Source organism: Triturus cristatus, chromosome 8 (assembly GCF_964204655.1).
Source record: "Triturus cristatus chromosome 8, aTriCri1.1, whole genome shotgun sequence".
NCBI classification, from domain to species: Eukaryota; Metazoa; Chordata; class Amphibia; order Caudata; family Salamandridae; genus Triturus; species Triturus cristatus.
In genome coordinates this window covers 345,044,026-345,064,285 of record NC_140591.1, presented here as the reverse complement: position 1 = coordinate 345,064,285, position 20,260 = coordinate 345,044,026, and the positions used below count along the sequence as shown (strand labels likewise).

At 44.9% G+C, this 20,260-nt stretch overlaps 1 protein-coding gene across 1 annotated transcript in view; it reads left to right on the top strand.

Annotated features, from left to right (window-relative positions):
• The window catches only part of HSPH1 (heat shock protein family H (Hsp110) member 1), a 702,844-nt gene that overhangs the window by 402,215 nt on the left and 280,369 nt on the right, over positions 1–20,260 (top strand). The window contains exon 12 of the mRNA XM_085621665.1: positions 7,852–7,971. Within this exon, the coding sequence (XP_085477791.1) occupies positions 7,852–7,971 (120 nt within the window). The remainder of the gene's footprint in view (positions 1–7,851; positions 7,972–20,260) is intronic.

The following is a 20,260-nucleotide window of genomic DNA, read 5'->3' as shown; positions in this document are numbered from 1 at the left end:
CTGCTTATCCTGTGGAATCATGCACAGTATTCACAACCGAGTGGGGTTTGAGGTTTCAGTCAGTAATGCAAATACATTCAGCATCACTAAGGCTGGTTGCCCTTGCTGGAGTGTAGTCAGTCACCCAGGTTACACATGGTGCTGGTTTGAAAAAGCAGTTTGGACATGTGCTTTTATCAGAATCTGAAAAGTGGATTCATAATGTGTCAGTCTGTAAAAGTGTTTATCACTTGCCAAAAAAAAGAGTAGTAAGTGTGCTTTCAAATTGGCAAAGAAATTTCGTTTTGTGACTAATATGAAAACATGACTCTGTGTGCAAATAGGAATTAGAGGCAGAGATTTATTGCGTATTGCTTTGGTGAATTTACATTTGCATTAGAGGTTACACATGTTGCTGGTCTCAGAAAGGTGTTTGGTATTGCTCTGGTGATTTATTGTGGAGTTATTTGAGATATATTTTTGTGATTATACTTCTGAAACAAAAATGTCAGACGGTATTTTAAAGAAATAAGTATTGATATTAGTTAATATTTTTTTAGAATATTATGCATTTCTATAATGTTATGTTTAAGTTAAAAGAGATTCTGGGCTTTTTTTATACAATCTTTGAGATTGTTATTTTTTTTTTGCCCGCTGTTAAATGATGAATGCAATTGCTTTCACAATTTATAGTGAAATGCAATATATTCTGAAAACAGCAAAAAAAAGGCAAAAAAATTTTGGGGAAAAATATGTAAATACGTGTACTGTGTAATATATTGATTTATTAAATATTAATACTTTTTTTTTTTTTTTCAGATTGTGAAAGAAAATTTTCAAAAAAAAACCAACCATTTTTTCAAGTAATTTCAATTACATTTTAATTAAAAATTAAATTGTTGGGTGGGACAAGTAACTGAGAAATTAGAAGGTCTCTTTCTTCCACTTTATCTCAAAAAGATTTTTAGTATTTAGTTATTAATTCCTCAAGGATCTTGAGATGTGGTAATTGATTTTTAGTGTTTTAAAAAAAAAAAAAAAAAAAATACGCTTACGGTAAAAAAAAAAAAAAAAAGTTTTAAAGAAAAAATAAAAAAAAGTTGAGAGGTAAGGTTGGCTCTTAAAAGAGCCGTTGTGTTCATGCAGGGACAGAGGAAAGGAAGTATGGGAACATTAGCTGGTTGGACATTTGTGCTGATCTATTTTGTTGTTAATGAGGGAAACACTGGTCTCCCTATGAACAATTAGATCATGGCAAAATGAACACCGCATAGTAACCCTACCAAACCGAGGGTTCATTTCCAGAGGTTCAGAAAAAGGTGATTGTGCCCCCACAGATGAAGGGCTCAGCTGAGCTTCCGAAGAAGGACTCGGCTGAGCTGCTGTGGATGTGCTTGCTCGACTTACTGAAGGGTTGCCCCTAGTATGTCGTGCATGTGTCCTAGGATGCACATCCTCAAGGTGTCTCAACATAGTGTGATTCCCAAAGGAATACTTCTTGTTGGGATTACCTCGCGAAAGTACACGCTGGCACAGCTTGCAAGTCACCAAGGCAGCATTGACTTTTTTCTCACCCTCTGGAAAACTGAAATACTCCCATATGAAAGAGCTCTTCTGTTTCCTCTTTCTCTGCCTGATGGTGGTGCTGCTAGCCTCACTCTCAGCAGAAGAGTGCTGGTCTGCCATCGTATCACAAAGACAAGTCAGCTCCTTCTCCTAAGGGATCACAAGCAGAAATGAGGGGAATGGGTGTGGTGTAGGAGAGTTCTAGAACTGAAAGTAGTTTCAACCAATCAAAAGTTGTGTTTCATGATCACATGACCCACCGTGCGCGTACGTTACGCTTACGTTACGCTTACGGTGCGCTTACGGTGTGCTTACGGTAAAAGTGCGCATGCGCGTAAAAAAGACACGCGCTCGCGCGCATGCGTAAAACAGTCACTCCACAACACTTCCGCGTAACGTGCGCGTGTAGCGTACACGCCTACGCGCCCCACGCACAGTACGCGCGGCTACGCAAATTGCGTAACTATACGCAAACAGAGTAGATAAATTACGGACATTGCGTAAACCGTACGCTTACCGTACGCTTACCGTACGCGCACTAAAAAAAAAAAAAAAAACATATTTTCTATGTTATACTAATATATCTTACCTGTTTGGTAAAAAAAAAAAGAGAAAACTTGATATATTGCATATTTTTTTTAAAAAAAACATAGTGTTTTAAGAGAATAAAAAGTTTTTAAAAAACTTGTTTTTTAAAAAAAAAAACACACATTTAAGATAAGAATTTATAATAAAAAAATCATACAAAATCAATAAAAAAAAATATGGGAATCACATATGTTATAGGTAAGAATTAGCATTTAAAAAACCATACAAATTCACTGAAAAAACCATGGGTTTCACACACGTTATAGTTAGAAATTAGCATTTAAAAAACCTTGCAAATTCACTGAAAAAACCATAGGTTTCACACATGTTATAGTTAGGGATTAGCATTTAAAAAACCTTGCAAATTCACTGAAAAAACCATAGGTTTCACACATGTTATAGTTAGGAATTAGCATTTAAAAAACCTTGCAAATTCAGTGAAAAAACCATAGGTTTCACACACGTTATAGTTAGCTGGACATTTCACTCGTAAAAAACCAATGAAATTTCCCCGTTATAGTTAGTTAAGCTAACTATAACTCGCGCGCCCGCAATGCACTGCTGATGACGTCACATATTACATCACTCATGACATGGTCAGCGACATCACTCATGACATCACTGATGACATCTCAAATGACATCACTGATGACATCACTGATGACATCATCCATGTGATGGAGTGGCAGATCTCCTCTCACCCTAATATAACCTTTGATACACACATTCAAAAATAGAGACTGAAATTTTCAAAAAAATGGACATACCAATACCAATTACAACAACCTCTTCAATAATTCTAAGAACCACATAAACATCCACTCATTTACCAACAGTCCTGTACAGTCACTCATTCGTGTACTCACACATCATATGTACTCATACACCAATACATCCTGTTACACAATGCCACTCATCCACAGAGTTACTGACACACATAGTCACTCATGAAAATAAAGAAAGAAACATACATTTACTTGCATATACAGTTATACACACACCACCACACTTACTTCTACAGAAACTTACACATACTTAGTCTTTTAAACAATCACTTATAGAAACACATACTTATTCATACAGGAACTCTTTCAATCTCTCACTCTCACATATACTCACTTATATACACCAATAGTCACATATACTAGTTTAAAACATATGTAGTTACTCATAAAGACACTATTGAGACAGCCATTCACTCACTAACACACCCATACACACACTCTTCCACCCATACAGTCCTGCACATATGCTGTCTTCAACACATACAAACAGTGAGTCACTCATTCATGCACCTATGCACTACGTAATACCCCCCACCGAACCATATAGACACTGATACTCAAAAAACCAACTAATAACCTATATAGACACTCATGTAGCTAGTCCCCAACCAATGCAGCCACTTATACACAAAGTGAGAGACTGATACAGGTATTTACACATTTAAACATTACTCACTTAGCCATGTATTCAATAAGATACACTTAATCAGTCAGTAATACATTCAATTTTTCAAAAACAAATCATCCATTTAGACACTTATATACTCATTTATTCTTCCATCGACCTTGAGATATACATATATAAAACATATGTAATTTTCAGAAAAACACACATTCACTGGATGATGTCAGCAGTGATGTCATCAGTGATGTCATTTGAGATGTCATCAGTGATGTCATGAGTGATGTCACTGACCATGTCATGAGTGATGTAATATGTGACGTCATCAGCAGTGCATTGCGGGCGCGCGAGTTATAGTTAGCTTAACTAACTATAACGGGGAAATTTCATTGGTTTTTTACGAGTGAAATGTCCAGCTAACTATAACGTGTGTGAAACCTATGGTTTTTTCACTGAATTTGCAAGGTTTTTTAAATGCTAATTCCTAACTATAACATGTGTGAAACCTATGTTTTTTTCAGTGAATATATATATATGTATATATGGAGATACATATATGTTTTCACATATATGATTGTGTTTCCGGGGTCCCGCGCATGGGCGGGAATATTCTAGTGCTTATGACTTTGATGAGGATACCCCTGGAAGAGAACTAGGATGACAGGTAAGTAACTAATCCTTCTGCGCGTTGGAATTTCCAAGGCGGCACTCGCTTGCCGACGCTTTTCGTCGCGAGTGGATTTGCGGTCTGTTGTGCGCCTTTCCGCCTATACCACTTCTGCCCAGAGTGCTGAAGAAGATTCGGCGCGACAGAGCCCAAGCCATCCTTGTGGCTCCGGATTGGGCACGAAGATACTGGTATCCCGAGCTACTCAGCACGGTGATCTATCCCCCGATACGTCTGCCTCTTCGGGAGGATCTTCTGTCGCAGTAGCAGGGGACGGTCCTCCACCCGAACCTGTCCAGCCTCCACCTTCATGCGTGGAGATTGAGCGGCGACAGTTGACAGCTTTTGATCTTCCTCCCGAAGTCTGTGATATCATTCTGGCAGCCAGGCGTCCCTCCACTAAAACGGTATACGCCTGCAGATGGAACAAGTTTGTGGCATGGTGCACAGCAAAGTCTGTGGATCCCCTTTTTGCCCCTCTTTCCGAAGTCCTTCTGTTCCTTCTTTCTTTGGCCCAGCAGGGCTCTGCTCTGGGCACTATCAAAGGTTATTTTTCGGCCATCTCCACCTTTTTACGGCTTCCAGATCAGCCTTCTCTTTTTAAGTCTCCGGTTGTTAACCGTTTCTTGAAAGGCATTACGCACACGTTCATAATGCCTCAGTGGGACTTAAACCATGTCTTGACGTATCTGATGTGCGCTCCCTTCGAGCCACTTCATAACTGTCCTTTGCGTCTTCTCACTCTCAAGACGGCTTTCCTGGTAGCTATCACCTCTGCCAGAAGAGTGAGTGAGTGAGCTCCAAGCCCTTTCTTCCAAGCCTCCTTTCCTTTCTGTTCATCTGGACAAGGTAATTTTAAGGACCCGTCCTTCTTTCTTGCCAAAGGTTGTTACACCCTTCCACATCGGGCAGACCATCACATTGCCCACCTTCTTTCTGACTCTGCATCCTTCAAGGGAGGAGGAGAGGCTCCACCGTCTGGACCCGAAACATGCACTCGCATTCTATCTGAAGCGTACACAGCAGTTCCGGGTGGATGACCAGCTCTTTGTTGGCTACGTGGGCGCCAAGAAAGGTCAGGCTGTGCACAAACGGACTATCTCGCTGTAGGTCGTTCTGTGCATCAAAACTACTTGGCTAAGAAGGCAAATCCTGTGGGGCTGCATGCCCATTCTACCAGGGCAACTGCAGCCACTACTGCCTTGGGACGCGGCGTTTCCTTGCAGGACATTTGTGAGGCAGCTACGTGGGCCTCGCTGCACACGTTTACCAGGCATTACTGCCTTGACAGTCAGGTCCGAAGATACAGCTTCTTTGGCCGTTCTGTTCTCCGTGACTTTCTGGTGTAATCTATTCGCAGACCCTCCACTGGGTTTGATATTGCTGGAGTATCTATTCTAAGGTAAGGAATCTATCACTAATGTGTCTCTTTCAGATGCACAAGTTACTACTTGTGTAACGATATATCTGTAAGAGACATTAGTTAGTGATAGATTCCTTACCGCCCACCCATCCTCCTCGTTCTGCGAACTGATTCTGGGGTTAAGGTCATCCCCTTTCAGGGCCCTAGTTTCATGGCACCAGTGGTCAGTTTCTTGCATGGCTGTGCGTTCCAGGCACGGAAAGTTGTGTACAGATCTGACGTCAGCGCGCAAGGGTGGCGCCTAAGTAGTCTCCATGACGTTATCTCGGCAATTACGACGCCAGCGACGGACGCGGAGCTGCAGGACGCCACCTACTGACGTGCAATGGTACTGCTAGCAAAACTTTCCGGATCCAGTCTGACGTCTGGGGATTATTCTAAGGTAAGGAATCTATCACTAACTAATGTCTCTTACAGATATATCGTTACACAAGTTGTAACTTGTGCTTCTGTCCATACTTCATACGCCACCTTCTTTGCAGGCAAACTGGTTTTGAGAACACCTGCTTTCTTCTTGCCAAAGCTGGTGACACCCTTCCCTGTTGGCCAGAGCATCACACTGCAGACCTACAGCACTCCGCCTCACCCCTCTGAGGAGGAAAGACTCCATCGCATTGACTTGAAAAGAGCGTTGTTTTTCTGCATAGATCAAACCAAGGAATACGGAGTAGACGATCAGCTTTTGTTGCGTTCGCTGGAGCGAAGAAGTGCTAAGCAGTGCTGAAAAGGACCATCTCTTTGTGGACTGTTCCCTGCATTAAAATCTGCTCCCCGCAGGGATTGCAGCCTCATTCCACCAGAGCTAAAGCTGCGACCATTGCTTTGGCTCGCCAAGTCCCTGTCCTGGACATCTGTCATGCTGTGACGTGGGTTTCTTTGCACATGCTCATCAAACCCTAGTGCTTTGAAAGTCGGGTCTTATGTGATGGGCATTTTGCAGGTTCGGTCCTCCGGGATGTTTTGGTCTGCATCAGTTTGCAGACGCAGCTCTGGGAAGGTATTGCTTTGGTATCTTTTGTAAGGTAAGGGATCTGTGGCTGGAAGACTCTATCAGATGATCAAAATGACCTACCTTCTGTAATACCGTATCTGGTAGAGATTCTATCTAGCCGCAGATTCCTTACCAACCCTTCCAACCTCCCTGTTCTGCGAACAGGTTCCTTCTACCTAGAAGTTCCTGGTAGGCCCTGAGTTCTGCATACTGATCAAACCAGCCTTCTGACATGACTGTGCTCCTGGTGTGGAAATAGTCACCAAAAGAAACTGATGTCATTATATTAGGGGGCGCCTCTATAGGCACCACGCATGACACTTGCAGCATGGATACCATTGACACCGAGCTGATCAACATCACCTACCAGCAAGCAGAGGTACTGTTCAAGATTTTCCGGATTCAGTCTGGAGCCTGGGGAATATTCTAAAGTAAGAAATCTGCAGCTAGATAGAGTTTCTACCAGATAAAATATTACAACAAGTAATTAACTTGTTATTTAAGTAGATTTTGTGGCCGACTCTCCATACACTAGAGAACCAAGCACTATTTTCTTTGTTTACCCAGTATGAGGGTTATTTAGACCATTTCTGCCAGTGCCCACCATAGTCTTGATTTGAAATTGAGCACAGCATTCATTTTCTCTAGTCAGGTCAGTCTAAGTCAAGATTTTACTAATGTGGCATCTTAACTTGTGCTCAGCTGAAACAGTCAAATCATCCATAAGGTACAGGCAGAATCAACACGTGGAGTTGCACAGGTTTTTTTCAAACTTATCTTCACCAGCTGAAAAACCACTCCAGTGGCTGGATATCATCAGTAGGTTCCTTAAATTCTATCCATAGGACGTAAAACCTTTAAAGTGGTTATTTCATTTGGACTTACTAAAATGAGTAATGCAATCTCCAAATATAACGGATTTCAGCCTGAATCGCTTTGTTTTATTGTAAAACAAATAACCCATGTCCCACATTAACTTCTTCTGGGCCGATCAGAATCCAGCGTGTGGCAGGCTGTGTTGTTCTAAATTACCATGGAAAATTCTTGATCCATGTGTGGCTGGAATGATATAATGAACTAAGCAATCTGGCGGTAATTCCGTAAGTAACAATTTTTGTTTTAAACAATGGCCCGATTTCTTCCATCTTGCAGTGAGGATGAATGGAAGCGTACGTTATTCTTGAAATGTTTTCCATGCAGAAGTCAATACATCCTTGGTTTTAATTTCAGAACAATAACCAGGAATGCAGTGAGGCTGGAACACAGTGCAAGACAAAAACTGATGGTGATCAAAATTCCTTATCTCCTGAAAAGCCTAGCGAAGAAGACACAATGACCAACATTGAGAAAGTGAGTGACTCCTTAACTCCTTTTTATGTTTCACTTGGCTATACCTGACCATTTGTCTACAGGTATTCCTTATAATACATAAATGCAGCAAATGCTTACCATTTAATGAAACTGATGCATTCTTCACCAGTACACAGTAGTTTTGATAAAACGAATCTTATAATAATTCATGCTTATCTAGGTTCTGTTGAAGTCAGAGATTGGGATTCATCTTTTGACGTTCAGACTGGGATTCTTTTCAAACCCATCCTAAACTATTATTCTGTTTGAAAACATGCTGGTATTTTGCTGGCAAATGTCACCGCTAGTGAATGACTGCTGCATTAAAGGAAGTGAACTCTGTTTCCCTCCACATCCTAGAAGCTGAAATATAACTATTGGTATAAAATACCATTCAGGAACTTAATGCTGTTTTGTATTTTTTACAAGGTCTTCAAGTGATCGATGGCTAGAGACATGTACCTCTCATCCATGTGTGACAATGCAATTTGGACCTGATGTTCATGCCAGTTGTTCTAAAAGTCTCCCAGGCAAAGATTTGCCAAACCCTTCATGGCCATAAATGGCACCGAAAAAGCTTCCAATTGTCCGTACATTTCACTGTGTTACCTATCCTGCCAGGCAGAGCCGGAACACTATATAAGTCTAAAAAGAAGTTAGATCACACTCCAAGTTCCAGAGTGACTTTCATTCTATAAGACACTGAGCTTCATCATATTCAGGGCAAAGCAACAAGACGCCAGATAGAGAAATGCAAATTATTGGCTCTGATCTAGTTGTGCCCAGTATGTTATTCTTAGGGAAAACAACCTCATGCTTGGCCACTACTGCCCCTTCTTTTGTTCGCTCTGCAGGATCTGCATCTTCCGACAATGCTATCTCACACCAGATGCTGAAACAATTGGTCCTTATCAGCACACCTTTTTTTACCAGAAGTTGTTGCTCTCTACACTTACTTTTGGACCTGTTTGCTTTTCTTCTTGGATATCTGATTCACAATTTAATGTCTTCCATGAGGCAAATAACTTCCACCCACAGTGCTTGGCAACTCTTTAAAAAATAAAAAAAAAGGAAGGTCTGAACAGATTGAAAAAATAATTGCTGCGTCTGTAGTTTTTCTCTGCCTCCCACATTGTCCAGTGGAACTGCAATATTTGGTGCTTTTGGGGTCGTAAACCCCCCAAAAAGACTCATAATCAGGGACAATTTTTTCCTGTTCTCTCTGAGGATCTTTAGGAATAACAGAACCTCAGTGGGTTGGGTGGATTGGGTAATCTGAATTCCCTCGCCATGATCCACACAGACAAATGTGTTTCGTTTATGTGGCACTGTCCGAGAATACAGATAATTTTGTGTTTCTGCTCCAGTGGTTGATGGAAGAGTTCACAAACATATTGATGTTAAAAAGTAAGCCACTGCTCCTTTTCAAGTTTGACACTATCTAAGCACACATGCTTCTAGACTACATAGAACGGCTCTTAGTGAACCAGTCACTTCTATGAGTTAGTCAGTGGTCCTCTAATGTATTCTATCTGAATTTGTGCTTCAAACCTCCATCAGACTTTAAGATGTTGGATTCTGTATGGCAAAATATTTTTTGGGCATCTTCCAGCCTCTGTTTTTAGAGCTGCCAGTATCATATACTGTCTTACATGTTGCAGTAATTGCTGAAGAAACAGATGCTCTAGGAATGTTTTCTGCAGGCCGTCAAAGGTCTCGCAGATTGAACTCCGTAAATCGTACTAAAAAAATAAATTTGAACACACTGGACTCTTCCATTTCAAGGTAATGTTCAGTACAAATTATGCATGACCCTCCGTGGCTACAACCTTTTAATTCCTTCTAAACTATAAATCCTCAAGCTGGAGAAATTTTAATTCAAGAATCAACCTTTTTGACCTTTCCAAAAGTAATGTATCCTTGTAAGATCCACTGTAATTCGTATTTGTTTATTGCAGATTCACATTCTGTCCTCTCCTGTACACCTAGTGTTGAGTCCAATACAGGTTAACGTACATTTTATTTGGCTTTGTATGCAGATTCTGATGGACCTCCAATGAATTGTGGTCATGGCCCTTGAAACGTAAAGTGCAGTGGGACAAAGACTTAATTTCTGGTGATATATTTATTTTTACACTAATGGGTTTTGAAGTATTATGTTTTTTGTGTTGTGTTTAGTTACCTGTAAATGTTAGTTTTAGCACAGGAAATCATAAAAACAGTTTCAGCATTTTAGAAGAAGATCTCCTGCTCAACTGATTCTTTCAATCCGGAATCAACCTGATTTGATCCCTTTTCAATATTGCACTAATTTTAGTATATACTATCCGTTAAAAAATCTTCATTTGGTCTATAACCTGCTTGCCCAAGTAAAACATGACTCAGAGTGTTAAGGCTTTAAAGAGAAAATGGAAGAAAACACAGAAGTAAGCTTCATTAATCTTTCTGCAAAACCACTGCCAGTGATTGCCCTGATAGATGAGGAATAAAGTCAGTCTCTAACAGAGAGTCGGTCCTTTGGTTCAGTATACAAAGGATCACTGAGAACCCAGAACATGAAGCAACTCAACTGCACTTAATTGATCTCATCACTACTGTTAGACCTGTCAGCCCTAGGGTTGTCTCCCCATCTATTTTTGATTGTGCCTCATTTCTTCCACCCTCATTTTTATCTTGGACTAGGTCTCCGGGCGCCTTTTCATTGCCAATCAGTGTTAAGGTGCAGGTGCTCCCTTCTCCCAAGATGGCTGCCACAGGCCCCTGCTACTGCAGAGTGGTTTTTATTAGTAGCACCCTAGCTGCCAGGAGCTGGCTGGGACCCCACAACAATGTTGCAACACCAGCCCGCCTTTTTTGTCCCATAGGTAGAATGGGGAAGCTCCTGGAATGTGCTGGAACCTTCTAGAAGGGAGGTGTGGTTTTTACTTTTGCCGCCTTGGCTAGAGGTCACCTGACCTAGGGATACTTAAGTGAGGGAGGGAACTTTTTCCAGTCAGTTGGCCAGTTGGGGTGAAGCAGAGCTGGAGAATCCATGCGGAGTGTAGGCAGTAGGGCCTAGCCAGGGACTTATGCCTCTGAGAGTGACAGGGCTTAGGTGCTGCCTCTTAAGTGAGTGAGGGATCCTGTGAAACCCACTGATCTTGCCCAGCAGTAGGAGGACCCAGGGAACCTCTGCCCAGCCTGACTAGGAAGGACCTAGTCGCCAACTCATCCCCTATCCCCCAAGGAACAGAACCCCAAGGGCGCCAGTATCATCTGCGCTGCAAAAACGGAATATTGAAACTGCAGAAGCGACATCCTGAAACTTCAAGCCAAAGCTGAATATTGCAACTTCATGAAACGACTGATTGCCTGACTGCTGGGGATCGACCAGGTACTGGCGCTGTGTCTCCTGTGCTGCCAGACCTGACCTGGGACCCCCTGCGCGGACCTGCTGTCGAGCGCGGAGCTGGCCGAGCTCCCGCTTAATTTGTGACCCCCCCCCTGGTGCGAGGACCCGCGACGCGATCACCGCCGCGGTCCGTAGGCCCCAGGGACGTGTCAGTGCCAAGTCGGGGCCTGCGGAGAAGCCCGGGGCCCCGCCGCTGCCGTCGCAGCGTGAGAAGGAAGAGCGAGTGTCCGAGAGCGTCCCGCGCCGTTGCGCGCATCCGACGAAGGGCCCGGAGCGGAACCGAGCGACGAGACCAAGGTAACCCCCGGGGGCTGGGAGGTAGCGCGGCCGTGTGGCGGCCTGAGACTCGCCCCCCCTGCTCCCTGGGAGTCGTGGGAAGGCCCGGTGCGCCCCCTGTCGAGTGGGAGCGACACCGCATGCAGAGACGGTGACTTTCCCCCCTCCGTGGGATTTCCCTCCGTAGTTGTGAGTCTCCCCTCCGTGGGATTTCCCTCCGTAGTTGTGAGTCTCCCCTCCGTGGGATTACCCTCTCCTCGGACTGCCGTTCGCAGGACTCACCAGTGTTCCATGCGCTCTATGTCTAAGTAGCGCTGATCATTCAATTGTATTTACCAGTGCTCATTGCGTTCTATGTGGGAGTAGCGCTGATCATTCAATTGTATTTGCCAGTGCTCAATGCATTCTATGTCTAAGTAGCGCTGATCATTCCTTTGTATTCAACAGTGCTCAATGCGTTCTATGTTGGAGTAGCGCTGATCATTCAATTGTATTTGCCAGTGCTCAATGCGTTCTCTGTCTAAGTAGCGCTGATCATTCCTTTGTATTCACCAGTGCTCAATGCGTTCTATGTCTAAGTAGCGCTGATCATCCATTTGCATTCGCCCGTGTTCAATGCGTTCTATGTTGCAGTAACGCTGATCTGTCATTTGTACGCACCCGTTCTCAATGCGTTCTATGTCTAAGGAGCGCTGACCCCACGTGTTGCATTCACAAGTGCTCAGAGCGTGCTAAGTCCAAATAGCTTGTAACCTCAGTTTGTGGTCTCAAGCGCTCCATTCTCCAGTTGAGGTCCCAAGTGCAAGGCGCTCCATGTACCAATATCGCTTTATCCTCAGGGTAGGCTTGGAAGTGCTCATGGTATTAGGCAAACATTATTCAACCTCAAGTTATGCTCATGTGCCTTTGTTTCTTCGTAGACACCAGTAGCGCCACGTGTGCAGGCCCCAGCCCGCAGCACTAGGGAAGTTCATACTGCAGGGATTGCTGAGGTAACCGTAATGAGATGCTGTAATGCAAATGTTAAAGTGTACAAGTTAAGATACATTGCCCTACAAGATTCCCGTGTGTGCTCCTTTGATTAGATAAATCTGATTAATTTGCATTCACCCTACTGTGTGGCGTCCATTATTGTGTGCGCTTACTGCTTCAGAGGTTGTGTGTGTTGTATGGTCGCTTAACACATAGGCCTTTGGGTGCCCAGCCGCTCGTGTCACGTTACCCCCTTAGGGCCTGGAGACCCCAGGTCTTACAACTACTTAGTCCAACACAAAGTAAAACAAGGCCAAAAATTTACAATTGAAGAGGCTCAAACATATATTCTACCTAATTCAAGAAAAGTGAGAATTTGGAGATACTGTGCCACAGATATCAGCAACACCATTGCTCTGAAAATACTAGAGGAGGGGATAAGGGAAAATGAGCCTTGAAAAATGAGTTCAGCTTCATGGCAAAGGCATTGAAGCTGACCCCTTCAGAAAAAAACATCAGCTTATTTTGCATGAATATAGTAGTGGGCAGTGTTCTAACATGTAGTCACTGTGCAAGTATTGCAGGAAGAGAATTTCTTCATAGAAACACCGTTAAAAATAAATCAATACTTAGGACAGTGTTAGTGGATGCTAAACACAGTTTGTAGTTCTCGGAGGGAAAAACTTTTCATTGCAGATGGAATGGATTTATAAGGCTGCATCAGTTCAAGTGAGCCTAAAATCATCACTCCACTTCAAGTTGGCCAGTCCATCGCCCTGCCTACTTTCTCCGCTCTGCCTCATCCCTCCAAGAAGGAGGAGCGACTTCACCGTATGGATCCAAAAAGAGCATTGTTGTTCTACCTTAACTGTACGAAAGAGTTGTGAGTGGACAACCAACTCTCATGAGGTATGTCAGAGCGAAGAAGGGAAAGTCTGTGCAGTAGCAGGCCATCTCTCGACGGATCATGTGCTGCATTAAAATCTGGTACACCATGGCCAAGCTGCAACCCCCTGAGGGTTTGCATGCTCATTCCACCAAAGCCAAGGTTGTGACCACTGCATTAGCTTGCAGCGTTCCGGTCCTGGACATCTGCCATGCAGCAATGTGGGCTTCTCTGCACACATTCACTAAGCACTACTGCCTGGACAGGCAGGTCCGTCGGGATGGGGACTTTGCCCGTTCAGCCTTGCAGGACCTTTTGCATTTGAAATTATGTCCCAGACCCATCTCCAGGAAGGTATTGCTTGGGTATCTATTGTAAGGTGCAGCTAGAAGTCTCTATCAGATGAACAATTTACTTAACCTTCAGTAAGGTCTTCTCTGGTAGAGACTCTGACTAGCCGCAGATTCCTTACTGATCCACCCATCCTTCCAGCTGTGCAATTGGATTTCTAGGGGCAGGGCTTTCCCCTTTCAGTGCTCTAGTTTTTCACACCAGTGGACAGTGTTCTCCGTGGCTTTGCGTTTATGGCGTGGAACGTCGCGAAAAGAAACTGATGTCAGCACGCTGGGATGGTGCCTATTTAGGCACATGCAAAAGAAACCATTGATGGACGGAAGGCTGGACAATGCAAACATTCACCCCCAGTCACAGGGATCTGGGTTAAATGCATCATTCTTTTGCTCACCACACCACCCCAGTTTGGACCCAGCTATATGCAAATCAGTCTTGACCCTGTTTCTTGTGGGAATAGTCCAGCCCAAACTGCCAAGCCAGGTGCCTGGACCGGAAACAAGCATCCTGGGACCGGTTTCAGGGCATCACCCTTCATCAGCCAGGCTAGCTTGAATCCAGTGGTGTAGTGAGCACAGGACCCACGTCTGGGCATACCCTTCCCACTTAGGGCAACGTATGCCAAAGAAACAGTTGATGGACGGAATGCTGGACAATGCAAACATTCACCCCCAGTCACAGGGATCTGGGTTAAATCCATCATTCTTTTGCTCACCACACCACCCCAGTTTGGACCCTGCTATATGCAAATCAGGCTTGACTCTGTTCCTTGTGGGAACAGTCCAGCCCGAACTGCCAAGCCAGGTCCTCCCTGGACCGGAAACAAGCATCCCGGGACCGGTTTCAGGGCATCACCCTTCATCAGCCAGGCTAGCTTGAATCCAGTGATTTGCATATGGCTGGGTTCAAACTGAAATGGCATGGTGAGCAAAAAAACGATGGATTTAGGCCCAGAGCTCTGTACTGGGGTGAATGTATGACATTGTTCGGCATTCTGTCCATCAACTGTTGTTTTTGCCTATTTAGGCACCACACACGTCACTTCCACAGCAGATGATGCTGACGATGACTTGCGGAGTCGAATGGCGCCACCTACCGGTGCACAGGGCTACTCCAGAAAGATTTCTGGCTCCATTCTGATGCCTGGGGACCATTCTGAGGTAAGGGATCTGCGGCTAGATAGTCTCTACCAGTTGAGGCGTTACCGAAGGTAAGTAACTTGTCCATTCCACTTGGTCCTCATAGAGCCATAGCGCCATCCCCATTTATAACCCAGACTGTGCCTGCAGGGCGTAGACTGACGCCGACTCAGGCGCAGAGGGGAGCCATGCCTTCGAGGTAAGAGACTGAGAACTATTTTTATGGGCTAGGACTGGAGGAGTAATGGAAGGGGTCGCCGGACCCTGAAAATACCAGCCATAGGATTCCAGCATGGACTGGTGTGAGGATTTGGCAGAAGTCAGCGGACTGAATACTTCTCCAGATACTGGCATGCCTGCCTCCCCTATAATGACTACAGAGGAGGGAGCGTCATTCACAGTGGTGGTGAGGATTGTGGCTAAGGTCCTGGACCTTAACTTGCCCTCGTGTCAGTCTTGACGGAAGTGCTTCTTCAGGACGGTCTACTTCAGAACTACTTCTTCCAATTAACGAAGGACTTACTAATGCCCGGTTTGGAACCTGGTCCAAGCCCAACACAGGGACTTCTGTGAACAGGACAATAGCCATCCGCTATCTTCCGCACTAGGGGACCCCAAATTCTTTGCGGAACACCCTACCCCAGAGAGCTTTGTGGTCCAAGCCTCTGTTTTCCAAGTAAACCCTGGCACATTCCAAACTGCACCCCTGGATCTGGAATTTATGAGGCTGGACAACTTAGGCAAGAAGATGTTTTCTTCCAGCAGCCTGCCACTGCTATCCGTGAACACTGCGTGCCTTTTGGGCTGCTATTTCCACTCTCTGTGTGATGCAGTTAAGCAGGTGCTGTACAAGCATCACACCTGGTTGAAGACTACTGACTTTTCTGGGAATGCCCAAACATACCCTTTGATGGCTCCCATCCTGCGGAAACGAGGCAGATTCAGTGCTGGAACACTTTAAGGACTGCAGGGCTTCGGCCAGATCCTTGGGTTTTCTACAGCCCTTTGTCATCCCCAATCTGCCTTTCGGTCCTTTTGTGGCCGCAGAACGGGTTATCAGGCGTGTCTATACTTGCCCAGCCACTGCACAGCTCACAAGCTTCCCAACCTTTGCATGGCTGAGGATGCGGGTCCTACATACCCCATGGGCTGGGCAGCCAGAGTTCTGGCCAGTCCACCCATCCCCTGGCAGTCGCGGACTCCAAACCCTAGACTGGTGGGTTTTGAAGATCATCAGGAGGAGCTACTCTTTCCACTTTGAGGCTGCCCCTCCCTCCATCCACCTACTTAAGGCGGGCTGACAGAGGGCCACCCATCCCTTCTCTGCCAGGAAGTAATGACTCTCTTGGCTAAAGGAGCCATAAAGAGTGCCGGCGCTGGAAATAAGTCGTGGTTGCTATTTCCCCTAACTTCTGGTGTCCAAGAAAGAGGGAGATCTTTGTCCTATCCTCGACCTGCGTTCCCTCAATTTCCTCCTCAAGAAGTTCAAAATGATCACTCTCGCTCAAGTCCTGTCTGCCCAGGAGACTGGATTGGCAGCATTGGACTTACAGGATACATATTTGCACATTCCCTTCCTGCCTGCCCACATGTGTTACCTGCGGTTCTCAGTGGGCCACAAGCACTTTGTTTGCCATATTGCTTTTGGTCTTATCAGCACTTCTCGGGGGTTCACCGAGGTGATGGTGGAGGTTGCAGCTCATCTGCTGAGATCAGGGGAGCCAGTCTTCCCCCTATCTCAACGGCACAACGGCTGGCTGTTGAAGGCGGGCTCCCCCCAGGCTGTCGTCTTCCACCTTCAGACTACAGCAGATCATCAGCATTTGCTGAAGTTCACTAATAACGTGCTGAAGTCTCACCTGACTCCCTCTCAGATATTCCCTTTCTGGACACACTGCAGTTTTGGGCCTATCCTCCCATATGGCATGGCCAGGATATGCAGGATATCGATATTTAAGCCTCTTTCCTGGATTTTGGTGAGAATGACAGAGGCTACTGGACCTCATTGCCTCCTCCATCCTGCTTGCAAGGCATACCTGCTGGCATATGCTTGCTCTGCAGTGGGACCTAAAGTTCCAGTGGGTGCAGCAACAGGTGAACCCATTCCAACATGGTCCATATCTCAGAGGGAACTGCAAAAGATCTGCAGTGGTGGTTAAAAAACCGTGATTGGGTCAGCGGCAGAACCCTCTCCCTTCCCCAACCAGATCTTATAGTAGTGACCGAATGTCACTCGTGGCATTTGACGGCCATCTGGAGAGGTGGAGAGCAGAGGTCTGTGGTCTCCAGAGGAATCTGGACTCCATATCAAGCTGTTAGAGCTCCAGGTGATCTGGCTGGCATTGAAAGTATTTCTGCTCTCTATTAAGGGAAGGGTAGTATAGGTGTTTACGGACAACAACACCACCATGTGATACTGCAGCAAACAGGACGGGGTGGGGTTGTGGACCCTTTGTCAAGATGCTTTGCGTCTCTGAACATGGCAGTATTGGCAGGGCATATCCTTGGCGGTTCAACATCTGGTGGGCTTTCCGAATGCCAGATCGGGGATACACAGCCGAAGATGCCTAACGGATCAAGAATGGTGTCTCCATCCAGGAGTGGTGCAAGGTCTCTTTCAGCAGTGGAAAGAGCCTTGGTTAGATCTGTTTGTCACAGGTGAGAACGCGCAATGCCAGTAGTTGTGTGTGCTGGAGTTTCCAAGGCAGCAGTCGCTCGGAGACGCTTTTTGTCTTGAGTAGAGCTCAGGACTACTGTACACCTCTCTGCCCATGCCACTTCTTCCCAGAGATGGCTCTGGACTGGGCACAGAGAGGCTTGTATCATGAGCTATTGAGTATGGCCGTCAGTCCTCAGATCAGGCCACCCCTTCAGGGGCATCTTCTGTCGCAGCAGTAGGAAGGTTCTCCATCTGAAGCTGTTGACGCGTCTCCTTCTTGCGTGGCGATTGAGCGACGACGGTTGAGAACGTTCAACTTTTTGCCAGGAGTCTGCAATGTTATTCTGCCAGCCAGGCGTCCCTCCACCGAAATGTTATATGTCTGCTGTGAGAAGTTCGCCTGACATATGATGTCACTAATTCTAGTGTACACCTTGTATCAGTCCAAACAACTCTTATGGTGATTGGTTGTAAAGTCAACCTTATAGACCAGCTATCCTAGTGGTAGCATGGACAAGAGCAGTCTTAGGCTAAACTCTGAATGGCATGTGAAGCCAGCTGTTATACCATTTGTAACCCCTTGAATACCAAATGAAAGGACACCACAACAGATATATATATATAAAATAAAGTGTATTTATTCTAGTCAAATCATCAGCACTCTTTATGAGATTCGAGGTAAGTACAACACAGTCTTATTCAAGCATACATTAAGTCACACAGGTAAGTAATACAGTTAGGCCCTAGGGGCCACGCAAACCATATACTAAGTAAGTGGTATAAGGACCACTGTCACGGAAATAGGATAGGCCCAGGCCTAGGGAATCGCTGGGGCTACACTAGACTATCAAAGGTTAGGAAGTGGGAGGTCCACGGGAGTCAGGTGCAGACTGGAAACACTCACGCGTAATGCGTATAATCGATAGAAATAGTACAGTTTAGAATTATTAAGATTTAGGACACTTCTGGAGTATCTAGGAAGTCGAGACTTGAGAACTAGACACTAGGATAGTCAATACCCTGATGAGCACCGGAGTACCCAAGTTACCTAGCCCACGGGCTGCGGGTGCATAGGTGTGAAGTTGCGTCGGGTTTCGTCGTCGACTCCTATGGATGCCTGAAGGAAAGATGCTGACAGGCAGTCAGTGAAGAGTTGGGTCTCAAAAAAGGGGGGGAATTTAGAGGTTAATGGTTAGGTTCACCCTCCACTAGTACATGTATCAAAACAACAACCTGAGCAAGTCAAGTCAAAGGAACCTAACCTGGGTATATGGGCGGTGTCAGAAATCGACTTGATCCTGGAAAACACCAATTTGAAAGAAAGGGAAAAATTAACTCTTTCTTGAGTCCCCTCACTCACCAGGGTTTCCCCACGGTGACATGCTTCATCATTGGGGTCCTCCCAGTCCTCTACGGACTGAGGCGTGCTACAACTTACGAATTACGAAGGAGCACTAAAAATCAGAATATGTGTAGTGCAAGTGAAGTGGTGGAGTGGGATAAGGAAAATTAAAATAATCAGCTAATGGGCCAAATAAACTTTATTAATGCTCTAAGCTGATAAGTTAAAACGGGGTGATATGCTAGAAAACCCTTACTATGATGGAAAGGTGTACCTAGCATATAGTCTGGTCAACTAGTTTCGAGCTTCCCCAGCTCTTCTTCAGGACTCCACTGGGACCAGCCCAGTGTGAAAAGATGCCACTCCTAGTTAACCTGAATCAGGTGCAATAAGTGAGACGCTGCAACTATAAGGCATGCGTTTAGAAATACATACGTAATGTACGTCAGCAAATATCTGTAGGATATAAAACAAAGGTTAAAGGAGAAAAAATATATGATCAAAAGTACTATTTACAATATTAATCGTGAGCACACTACACCCAAGTGTTTGTACACTTTCTGATGTGCTTCTAAGTGAATTAAAACTGAAGAGAAATTATTAATTATATTCTCCATGCCGGCGTTGTGCTGAAAACAGTGGATCGAAATTCATAATACTACTATGTCTGACATAACATATAACACACATACACTTAACGAAGAAAAAGACATTACATACTTAATAAAAAGCAACAATGTGCCTCATGGTCAACGGAGGGGGTGCGGTGATCTCGTACATCTAGGAAAGAATTGTAAATGTAAATGAGATCGTTAGGACTGTGGCGTGCTCCGTAGTGAAGATTCGCCCTACGGGTAGAAAGAGACGGGAAATCTGATCTCCTCGTGGCGTTTAGGTTTGAAAATCCTGCCATTCAAAAGGCCACTTACTTGTACGTGGACAACCACACTCATGGACACCTACTGGAGCCAAACCTCACGGACCGCATTCTGGCGTGTCCCCGGTGCGGAGCTGGTTATCATTGATTGAACTCGCATGGAAAGCGAGGAAGGGCTCCTGAACGGGAAACTAACTGGAGTGGCCATTTTGAATTGGGACCGAATTACGGGGAAAAGTTTTGTATGTGGTGGTGGCAACAAAGCGGATTGTGATGCACAATTGCCCTAGATAGATAATGTCTGCAAAATTCTGTGCCCCAGGCCGAAGGTTGTAAAGGCGTGGTATTTACTAAGAGAAAGTTTTGAAAAAAATTTTTTTTTGAAAAACTTTATTG